Source organism: Fringilla coelebs, assembly GCF_963513975.1.
Source record: "Fringilla coelebs genome assembly, chromosome: 9".
In the NCBI taxonomy this organism is placed as follows: Eukaryota; Metazoa; Chordata; class Aves; order Passeriformes; family Fringillidae; genus Fringilla; species Fringilla coelebs.
The window spans coordinates 21,020,353-21,032,431 of NC_140067.1; the positions used below are offsets into that span (position 1 = coordinate 21,020,353).

General features: G+C 37.5%; 1 protein-coding gene across 1 annotated transcript in view; it reads right to left on the reverse strand.

Moving 5' to 3' along the window:
- Positions 1 to 1,337: 1,337 nt before the first annotated feature.
- Positions 1,338 to 12,079, reverse strand: part of VAV3 (vav guanine nucleotide exchange factor 3) — a gene marked incomplete at its 5' end in the record, with an annotated part of 139,605 nt that continues 128,863 nt past the window's right edge. Inside the window, 2 exons of the mRNA XM_084211000.1 lie at positions 1,338 to 1,406; positions 3,124 to 3,275. Coding sequence (XP_084067126.1) covers positions 1,365 to 1,406; positions 3,124 to 3,275 — 194 coding nt within the window. The 3' untranslated portion in view covers positions 1,338 to 1,364. The remainder of the gene's footprint in view (positions 1,407 to 3,123; positions 3,276 to 12,079) is intronic.

The window sequence follows — 12,079 nt, forward strand, 5'->3', positions numbered from 1 at the left end:
GATGCCAACAGAAAAAGAGAACAGGCAAAAAGTAAAAAAAAAGCATGTAGGACAGGATGAATTAACTTCATTTAAGAGCTTGCTTTTCTTTCAAGTTTTCAAGTGATATTACTTAAACATTTAGAACTGCATATCTGAAGACATCATCCACATTTATTTTAGCTTGTAACTACATTTCTACCTCTTCATAATTACAGTAAACACTGCCTCACCAAGCAGGGGACACCACTTTACAAGGTCTGATCTTTGATGCTGGCTAACCTAGACACATTTAGGGATGCTGAGAACACTGCAACAAGACAACTCCCTCACTGAGCTGCCATTAACATCCCAGGCAACAAGAAAGGGCAGAAAGAAATTTGCCAGTTCCATTTGCATCTACAAAAGGTGACAGAAACTCCTGCATAACTAGGAAAAGACAGTACTGTGTTGAAAACATCGAAGCTCATCCAAGTCAATCAAGAGGTTAAGATAAACACTTTTGTTCTTGAGAAATGACATCATCTTGCATTAGTATTTTCCCCTTCAGAATAAGTCCACAATATTTATTTAATGTTATTGCTGAAAACTTTCAACTCATCTTGTCATGACTATCCCCCAGCTGCACTTTTATTGTCAGCTGCTTAAATGAAAAAACCTCACATAAAAAGGCTTAAGATGACAATAAAAGGATCGCACAATTCCACTTTGTGAATGTTTTTTTAAAGCAATACTACATCACTACACCTTTTTAGAATGTCTTTAAACAGATTGTTTAGAAGATCTAGGCAGGGCCTCAAAGTAGCCAGTTAAGTATTACATATGCATGAATGCTACTCGTATTTACTACACATTTCCTTCAGAATGTTTTTGTGAGAGTAAAATGGTTTGTAAGCTGATAAGTAGAGTAGCTTGATGTCTCGAGACAAGTCTACTGACTATGCTTTATGCCCACTGGAATGATTGAAATCTGTTTTCTGCATGCAGTGATAAGAAATAAGAAGCCTTCATCTCCTTGTACCATCACAGATGTTAGCTGGAAGAGAAACATTAAATATTCAGCCATTGCTAGTACTCATGGTGTAGTACAGGGTGAAATGAAAAGGAACAAAGAATTTTGTTTTCCAGAGGTCTTCTAGGGAGGAGAGGGTTGGACTTTGTACTGATCCCCAGTGATGGCAAACTGGCAGCTTTTTTCTTGCACAGCTCTGGGGAAGGTCATAATCTGTCAACCCAAACTTCTGTATAAATCCCAACATTAAGACTGGAAGGTTCAGACAGGCAAAAGTGTTGCTGTTTAAATACTTAACAAGACCAATCCCACATTGAAGATATAAATTTTTACAATCCCTGAAACTGCTGGTCAGCAGAGGATAGTTTTTAATTCACTCGTCCTCTTCAACATAAGTTGATGGAAACCAGCCCACCTAAAAAGGGGAAGAGCAGAACAAAATAATACATGAGATGAACAAGGGTTGTTTTTTTTTTTAAATGGCTGACCTAGGCCCAACAAGGATGGGTCTGTTCTGTACATATATTAAAAAGATTACAAAGATAAACTTGGCTGACCTGACACAGAATAAATACTCTTAATAAAAGAATAATTTGCAGATATGACAATTTGGAGACCAACACCCTCTATGTCACTTCCTCCCCCAGAAAATCTAAAACACATTTGCCCAGATTGGAAGTCTAAAAGCTCAGAAAATGCCAAGAGTGGAAGCAGTTTTACTACAGGCAAGACATGACTATTTTTTGAATGAAGAGTTAAACTTTTAACAGGCTCCAGTCAGGTCCAGGGAATCCTCTTATAAAGGAAACACTGACTGATTTGATTGCTTTACGTGGAGTTAAATTCCACTGCCACCAAAACAGGGGTGACACATGATACAATTAGACAGCAGAGTCTAGTGTCCTACACTTCAGAAGTTATAAAGTTATCTACATTCTGAAATTAATGATGTGCCAAATAAGGTTTATGTAAGACATACAGTGATGCAATGTCATATATTTCTTATTTTATGTATTTACTTTAGGTTTCTTCAGACTTGTTTATACCTAAATTCAATTTAACATTCATGAAAGAACTCAAAACCAAACCTAGAGCACAATTAGAAGGAGTGACTGCAGAAATTTTTAGACTTCCTTGCCAAAATATTTCCAGAGGTGAGTTTATAATCTCAAATCCAGGCTATGAAAGTTACCAAGGAATGCCAGCATGTAACAGGGCAACTATTAGAATGTGGGCAGCTGCATTACAATGAGTTGTTCAGCTTTCTTCACATGTAAAATGTATATAGCACAATGAGTATAACTTCTGCTTCCCTATTTCTTCTGGTCTGACTATTTAAAAAGCTTTAAGCATTTAACTTTAACATAACCAAGCTCATGTACACAATAAAGAAGATTCTCCAAATTGCATAAAGCAGTAAGTCTGGACATTCTCTTCAACTGCACTTGCAACTATCATTTCCAGCTTCCAGACAATTTACATTCTTCCTTGACCCTGCATCTCAGCACTTCTGACATGGAAACAGCAGTCTCAAATGCTTCTGACTAATCTGCATTTTAAGGCAGTAAACTGTGATTGAAACAGTAAACCCTTTATAGGTCAAAACTGAAATTCACTTCCAAGTCTCAGAGCAAGGTGTAAAGTGAGTTCATAAAAATCTCTGCTAAATATGTCACTTCATCTGGGCTACACTGCTAGAGATCAAAGAAGCAGCCTTCTATAAAAAGGTGGTTGATTCCATTGCATTGTGTTCTGGCAGAAAGATGTGGGAAATCATTCCATGGTAAAGTGCTAAAGAGAGTTTCACAGCACCAGGAACCTGACCCCAAATATCTGTGTGCAAAACAGTTCAAGAAAGGTCAACTGTAGCAGTGCTATTAATCCTGGTTATTTTCCAAACAGATAACCTTGCCCAAATATTCAGCCTGGTAGGTCACATTAAATAACCAATAATTTAGATGCTGGGAAAGCTACCTGGCAAGAGTTCTACCTCGCTCCTATGAAAGAAAGATGAGAATATGTTCCATCTTTTGAATTTAAATACACAATGTAGGAACACTTTTTTTTTTTTTTTTAAACAAAATCACTGTCAGTGAAGGCAGAAACAAACACAGGAAAAGAAATAGTCTTACCCTGCCATTTACTTCACCTCTCCACCAGCCATTGGCACTCATCTTGGTGTAAATTTTGACCACGTCCCCCTTGAGCAAGGACAGCTCTCGCATGTCTCGTGCGCAGAAGTCGTACCTGGCTATGGCAATGCCGATCACCTTTGGGCTCAGCACTGGAAGGAAGCACATGGTGATACTATGAGGGCTGCTAAATGGAAGGCTGCCAAACTACTGTACACAGAATTACTGCAAAATATAAAACAAGGATTCAACAGCAACGTACACTGGCATTCATTTTAGCAAAACATCTGCACTACGAACATCAATAAGAGTTAAATACAGGTTAATGGTGTAAAAGCTGAAGGGGTTTTTTGGGTCATTTTTTGAAAAGTCCTCTTTATTTTTAGAAGAAAAATCAAACTAGATGAGCCATAAATAAAAAATTCCCCACCCTGAGATTGCTAAATACATTTGCAATTATTTTACTCTTGTGCTTCACAATAAAACTTGCTGCCAGTTATATATGCATCAACATATTTTACAGGTCACTAATTTCTTTCCAAAAGAATTATTAGCATTTGCAGTTGATTTAACTTTAGACCTCTAATGAAGCAAAACAAACAGAATAAGGTGCTGTTCTTTCAAAAAAACAACTCCCAAGTTAAATATTAATGCAGTTAAAACTGGAAGCTAACATCAGCATGAGCAAAAAGTTACAGACTTTCTACAGGAAATTTCCACGGATCATTTGTCACAATCTGCATTAATATTGACTGATGTAAATCTATTCTTTTCAGGAGTTTGTTCTGTAAATCACCAGGGAATTTTTCGATAAAATTAAGGTTCAGTGAAATTAACACTTTAAAGTTTTAAGATACATCAATATAGAAGAATTTTGCCAATGTAAAGCCCAGACATTTTAAACAATTAAAAGCTGTTAAGAATCTTTTAAAAGCAAAGGTACAAAAAGCCTCACTTCAAAAACCATCATTTTTCCAAATAGTTTTATAGGAAATTGTTCCACTGCTGATGTAGAATGTCCAAACTTGCACAAGAAATCCTCAACAATTCCAGTGTGAGGATAATGACAGGAGAATAGGCATGGCCTAACAGATAAAAAACCTTTGACTTGACCATTTTAGAAAGAACATCTACTACTCCATGGCATTTTGTAGGTGGATTATTTGGCCAAGGCATTTTCAGCTTTTTTTTTCCTATTAATGCCACTGTTTTCCTATGTAAATTACTGGAAGAGGAGTTCAGGAGCACAGGGAAGCTTCCTTCAAAAAGATTTCAGAGGAATTCATATGATCATGATGGATGACTTGATATAAAGTACACAGAATCACCTATGTCCTCAGAACCCTTTCATATTTCTTAAAAATGCCCAATCTTCATTAGGAAATGCCTTTAAAGATTCTAGATTAGTGATGCCCTCAACAATGTAATCCTATGAATTAACATATAGGTGTCTTTAATTTAAATCAAGAACCCAAAACAGCAGATGAGCTGAGAAACCTTAACAGTTTCAGTTCTGCTCGTGTTTAAGTTTTCTTCTGACTCCAGTGGATCATAGATACATAACAGTATTAAATATATCTAACAGTATTAAATACATCTGAAAATCATCTGTTCAAATACTTTCAGCTAAAGAGAAAATACAAACAAATTATTTTAAACTAACAAGGAATACTAGGTTTAAAATATTATTAGATATATCACAGAAATAGAATGCCTAAAAACCAGTTTTGATAACAGATAATGCCCTAGTTTATATGTCACTAAACTTTAGTCCAACCCTTCCGACTGCTTATGTAGAGTATGCTTATCAGACACCTGACAAATTATGTAAAAGATGCCATATAACAGAGAACCAGCCTCTCAGTTATTGCCTTTATTGATGTTGCAAAAATCTAGGTGCTATATTAAGCACATCAAAGCTCAAACATGCTTTTTTCCCCTCTCTTGACCAGTCAGATGTAGATGCTACTTGTTTAGATCCTTACATGAATGTCATGTCCTATAACCTTATCAGCATTGCACTAATAAATTTTACAGGGAAAGAGCACATCATGGGCAGCAATTGTTTTGGAGAAAGAAAAAAGAAGAGCAGTTATTGACTGGAGGGTCAGTAAGCATTCCCATGCGTGCAGCATTCACTGATGGATTTGGAGAGGCGTTGCAGGATGCAAGGTGTGATTCTGGGGAGCAGGGTATCATTTCAGATTCTAGAAAGAAGACTAAGGGGCAAGGAAAAAATACAGGAAGCAAAGATGAACAAATTTGGGAAAATGGGGAAAAAAAGAACTAAGAAGGGAAGAAATGCATAGAGGAACAATAAAGATGGAAAATAGCAAGGAAAATTAGGATAGAGAAGAACAAAGAGCACATCTGGGAAAAAGGAGGACTTTTAACTCTTTTTCAAGTCACAAAGCAGAGAGGAAAAGGAGAAAGAAGCAAGAGAAATCAAAACCATATATCTTCAGAAGTCTTGAGGCAGAAAGTAGCAGAATTTAGATTAATTTAGAATCCAAGATCCATATTTTCAAATAAAAGTGAAGCTCACGATAGGAAATATATAAAAGGAAGACACATGAATGATGGAATACAGGAAAATGACAGTGTTAATTTTGGAAAAAAATATTAACCATATCTCTCTGCTGACACAATCACAAAAACACTTTGAGTAGAGACTATCAGCCCTGAATTCCCAATTAGTGCTGCCCTGGGATAAATAAAATTGAGGGAAGACAACACATGGAAAGGACACCTGGACAGATGGGAAAAAGAAGCAACACTGAGTGAAGGACAGAAAGAGGATAGCTACAGAAAGAACTCAGAGAGAGTGGGATTAACAGCATAGATAGATGGAAAGAAAGGGCCCAACAGGTGGATGAATGAGAATGAGAAATTAAAGAGAGGTGGGACAGAAAGAGAAAGTGTTAAAAAATAAAATAAGCTGTTAAAAAGCAATAATAAATAAACCTTGTGTAATAGAAGGGAGAACTAATTGGAAATAGACTGAGAAATCCAAAGGAGGCAAATAAGTACATATGTGTATGAGAAAAATGTGCTTTTACTTAACCCAGCCTTTCCTTCTGCAAACAGAAGATGATGACTACAGGAACTATAATCAGCTTTGATTTACACTGGAGTATGTTGGACATTAATAGTGAAATAGATGTGCTGCAAATGAATTTTAATACTAGTTTAAGCCACTGATGATGCATCTGGGGTGCAAACAACAGAGGTTCCCTGTGGCCACAGCAGGCTGGTCTAGCTCACATGCTTGAATTCCATGAAAGCCAACATAGTATTATTAAAGCTGAGAGAAGTTGTTTCTCTCTCCTTGTGCTCTGGCCTCCTGATAAATCTGCAGCCATTGCCCTGAGGGTTGCTCCTGGGTATTAGTTTCCAAGCTGCTTGAAGCCATGTACATTTACTGTTTCACCAAACCTCAGTGCCTTATCCTGGCACAGGCAGCACCTTCATTAGTGCTCAGCAGTCAGCTTAACCTTCTCCTCTGTTACCAGCTTCCAGATCAGCAGAACTGAGCCAGCTCTGAAGATAACTTAGAAAAAAATACTTGTAATATCATGAAATAAGTATTTGGTCTTTTAATGCAGGCAAATTATTGGGTTATTTTTAAAAGACAGTTTACTACAAATATATGAAGCAATGCAGTTCAGCACTCAGACTATAAGGGGTAGATATGCTTAATTAAGCACCGCAGATCAATGTTTTCCTTTGACATTTTGTACTTGTGTAACAAAATACTTAAACTGGCATATTGTGATATGTGAGGCATTGAATTGATACCTATTATTATAGTCATTGTGAATTTTCTGATACAGCAGTTTTTCATATTAACAAAAAGAATGTCATTATAATTTATTGAAACCTCATTGTGGGAATATATGGGAATGTGTGATAAGGTACAAGTAACTGAGTCTTGATTGCTGTTCTATCACTGTAGACCACTTCACAATTTTATTCTCATAGAACAGATACCAGTTCCAGTAAGAATGGAATTTACAATCAAGTACTGGGCAGCTGAATGCAAGATGTCCTCTCCTATCCCTGCTCAAAAGGACAAAATCTCACAGTATTTACCTTGAGCAAAGAGCTAAAACTTAACTCCTTCATGTTGCTTCAGATCAGGTGAGTGCTTCAAGGAGTCCAGCTGAGTGTCACCACCACAGGGCAAACAGCCACACCAAAATGGCCTTCTACAGATGTGTCCCTTTATAAAAGCAAATGTCAGCTGGAAGGGCACCTCCTAACTTGGATTCTCAGTCATTGTTGTGACTACTGAAAGGAAGTACCTGCCCCAAAAATATTTATATGTAATAGAAAAACAACTGTGGGGCAAAACATCCTAGTGTAGTCTAAGACATGGAGGTTGACATCCCTGGGGTGAATCAAGGGAGGAGTCACCAGAGATGCTCTCAGCGACAAGTAAGCACAGTAACCATTCTCCTACAGAGCTGCCACCTAAGTCCCTTTCCCCTCAGAAACTATGGAAAGCCCCAAGAACCCTTCTCATAGTAGTAAATAATTTGGACAGTCTCTGTGGGGCAGGTGTAAAACATACTGCCCACTGAGATCTTGATGACTCCATCTGCATTTGTGCTGGGCACCTCCCTTCCCTAGGGCAAAAGCCAGCCCCACTCCTGCTCTGCACCAGGCAGTGTCCTCCACCCCTGTACACAACGGCAGGTCAGTGTAACGTGAGCAAGTGCTGCATTCTCCACATCAGCAGCTCCTTCCATGTGCTCCTCTCAAAGGCATTCACCTTTCTACTGGCAAAATTCTTCTTAAATTGTCCAGTGGTACAGTTCACCTCTCTGCAGACCAGATCTTAGAGACCAGAGCTAGTGATACCCATACTGATGCACTGACTGAGGCTGCCAGTGGTACTACTTTTAGCATTTTTATGCAGCCTCTTGGTTTGAAATGATTGCATCTATTAAAGCCAGAGATGGTTAAATGGAAATAAAGAAAACCATATTTAGAAAACAGATGGGCAAAATTAATTAACAATGTTAATGCAGAATTTAAAGAAAGCATTCTCTACAAAAAAACCTACTGTATTCTAAGATGCTACTGCAGTATGGTTTGCTGCAGGGATGGGACGAATGTATTATTTACCAACAAGCACTGAGATTTCCATGTTTGTGCATTTGAACAAATACATTAAAAATATGTAGCTCATAGATGTCAACTGCATAGCAAATTAACAGTCAAGTGGTCTTGAATCTTCTGCAACAATTGAGCTTTGCAGCTCCTATTCAAACTGCTTACTGCAATAAGCAGTAATAATTCAGAAGTTAAGAGTTTTATTTTTGTTACATTCAAAGAAAAACAAGTAATAACTCAGTTTTTGGAGTCAGAGAAGAGCTGAAGTATTAGATTCGTCCCTTCCCTCACTTGCTGCACACAGAAACAACAGAAGCAAATTTAGAAGAAATATAAAAGCAGTAAAGCAGTACCTGACCAGAAAGGAGTGGAAGAAGGGGGGACAAAGCTGTAGTCTGGAGGAGTTACAAAAGAAAACCCACAGAACAAAGAAGGGGCTTAGAGGAAAAAAAAGAGAAAAAGAGAAAAGCAAAAGAACATTGAAATATTGGCATAAGATTTAAATAATAGTTTTTTAACTATATAATTCATTGATAATAAGGAAACTAAGGTTCCCTACTAAGGATGTCTGCAAGGAAATTGACTGTAATAACTAGAAAATTTGGATCTGTGATTTAATTTTTAACAATTGCATTTTTCAAAGAGTAAAGTAGGGAGAAGTCACCCATTTAGGGTTTCAGAGAAGTAAATTGTAACTGCAGCCTCTTGCAAATATTTTCAGATTTAACAAAAGTTTTTTTAATTGTTTGTGTGCCCCACTTCTTACCCTTACAAAAGCAAGAACTCATGCATACATAAATCCTCTTAAGCCCAGCAACACTAGTCACATGCCCTTCATTACGATATAGTCTAAGTTGACCTGGAGTCAACTCCAAACTACGGAATGGAAAAGAAGTATGCATTCTGCCCTGCAAATCATTAACATCAATAAGAATTCCACAGCTAAACTACATCCTCTAAGGCCCAAACAGAGCTGCTCATATTTGCAGTTTCCCAGACTTGCAGTAAACCCCTTGAGCAAGCAAAAAAAGCTTGGCCTAGGCAGAACCAGCACATCATCCTAAGCCCCTGTAGCAGCTTCCCTGGGTGAAAGCCACATGTGCTCTTACTCTGTAGTCAATAAAACTAGGGACAATACACTTTTAAATGTAAAAATTAGATGAAATTAACTAGAATTGCTTCAAGTGAAAATACAGTTTATTGACCTGTTCTCACATTTTGTCCCTCTTTGGAAGAGGCAATAAAGATATATAGTGTGCATGTCTAGTGAAGTTGGGATCTTTGCTCCCAGCTGTGATTTGGAAAGGTACATCCATCTCAACTGGATAAATGATAATGCAGCCTCTAAATTATAGCTAATAATATCTGTAATTACTGAACAAGAATTTTCCTTCAAAAAGTAGCAGGGTTATATTTATCCCTTACAGCTACTTCTCTGAATTTTTTCTTCTGACTACACATGAAACACAGTCCTTCGGCTTCAAAATGGTACTTGCAGGAATGATGACTAGAATGATTTTATGCAAGAATCCGTGGTGGTGGTAATGGCAGAGGTTTGTGCATCTTACCCTGATGACAATACATACATTTGTGACAAGGAAACTGCAAGCATGAATAAAATAAACACAACTGATACTGTATTATAACATTGATAAACCTTGGGTTTAGAAATAAAAAAATATCCCACAAGACAAGCTAACAGCCTTTTAGGTTAGTGTCTCATAGGACAATAAAATCATGCTCCAGGGCCTCTTACACTCTGGAAACTCCCTTCTCACCCTTCCCAGTGATGATGCTTTCTCCACCTCTAACACTGACTGGACTATCTGGGATGCATGAGGGGTTCCTTTATACTGGAGACAGCAACTCCAAGTAACAGCTCTGTGGGGAATTGTGCTACGCAAACCAAGAGGGCAACTCAACTCAAAAGCAGTGCCCATTCTTAGAGGCAAACACCTGCCTTTATTTCTCCAGAAGCACAATGGCAGTGGAACAGCAGCCCACAGGAGCAAACCCAGGTTAGGTGCTGTATGGGCGAGGGCTGGTCCTTAACTGAGCAGACTATATCCCAATTTTTCCCTCTGATATAGCTGGAGGTTTGGTTTTGGGTGTCAAATTCTGAGCAAATAAACCTATGTGGACAAGGAAATCCTACTAGATTTCTACAGATAATTGATCTGTTTTGATGATAAGGTGTTGGAGTTAGCTTCTAAGCAGAAAGGCTGAATTCTTTTCATTCCCTAAGGGGTGGGATGATACTTGCTTTGTTTTAACAGATACCTTTACACAGTTAATGCATTAAGCATTAGTAGGCAGTTAAGGCATCAAGCATAAGTAGGATGTGATAACTAGTTAATATACCTACCCCTAGTTAACTGACAAAGAAGAATATCACTCAGGCAGGACTTGGCTTCATGATTTAGGTTACATTAAAATTTAAATTTCATAAAGATTCAAATTTCTCTATATGATTGTGCTCGGCATCAGCAAATCAGAATACAGTGCCATTATTCTACTCCACAGAGTAATGTCCACTTTTCTTCCCTTTTTGCCTTTATTTCTTTAACTGGTTGATCATTCCTGCAATCTGATGTAAGAACTAGTATTTTCCTGTGTAGCAAAACAAAACTTGATCATACTGTGTGTGTCTAGAAAAGCGGAAGACTGAAAAACTAAGAAGAAAGAATATATCATTTCCCAAAAAATCTTCCCAATTAACTAGAAGTTCTATATTGACAGAAGTAAAAATCTGACAGCTTTTACAATCACATTAAAAGAAGTGTACAATGAATATGAGAACAACACGGGTGACATCTGCAAGACAAGGGGACTGAAAAGCAAAATTCTAACCCAAGTGGGAACCCAAGTGGGAAGCCAAAAACTGGAAAGGCAAAATAACTATCCCACTAGGAGATTTTTATTCTAAAAAACTATTCTACAAATCAAGTAGATGCTGAAGCAAGAATCAAATTCCCTGAAAATTTAAGAAGCTACAAGGTGACTTATTATGATTCATATTAGAAATCACAAATTAAATACCAGTTGTTTTTCTTTTCCCATATGGCTAAATGAAAACATAACAAATGCAAAAAAAAAATTAACATACATCTTTCTCACTCCTTTCTGGGAAGTAAAGTCAATTCAGTATTGCCATCCAATTTCACAGTAGCTCAAAATTGGCAGCAGAAAATTATAAAACTCTGTCAAAGTCTGCAGTAGTTCAACTAATGTTTTTTAGAAATACTTTTCCCACTTATTCTGTCAGTTATATATCCTAAAGATCAGCTGTTTTGAAAAAAAAGCTGATGTCTTTTCAAAAGATGGCTTCATTAAAAAATCCAGCCATGTGAATAGTATAGAGAAAAATACTGCACTAAACCCAAATCCTTCTTTAAATTAGCTTTAAACTGTCAAAGCCCATTGTATTCACTAGCTTCAGCCCCATGCTGAGTAGCTGCAAAGTTGAAAATATATGGAGAAGTGCCCCCTCTCTCTTCACCTACTTTGTCTGGCTTCCTTCCAACAACTGTTTTTCTTGCACTTGGATTATGTGGGAAGAGATCAAAAAACAGCTGTGTGGTGGTCCTCACTGAGGCTGTGAGTAACCTTCATGTCCAACTGCTGCCCCACGTGACTGACTTATTTGCTCCCTCTACTAAACCAAACTGCAGCCTCAGGTTTCCCAAATTCTTTCTAAATTCAGCCCAGCAGGGTTCACACAGCATAAATATAAGGCTTTTCTTACATCAGCTTGGTAAAATGAACAAAACAGCTTAAAAACCAAGCAGAGTGACCCAGAGATGGACTGATAATCATGAACATTTTGGTTAAACAAAAC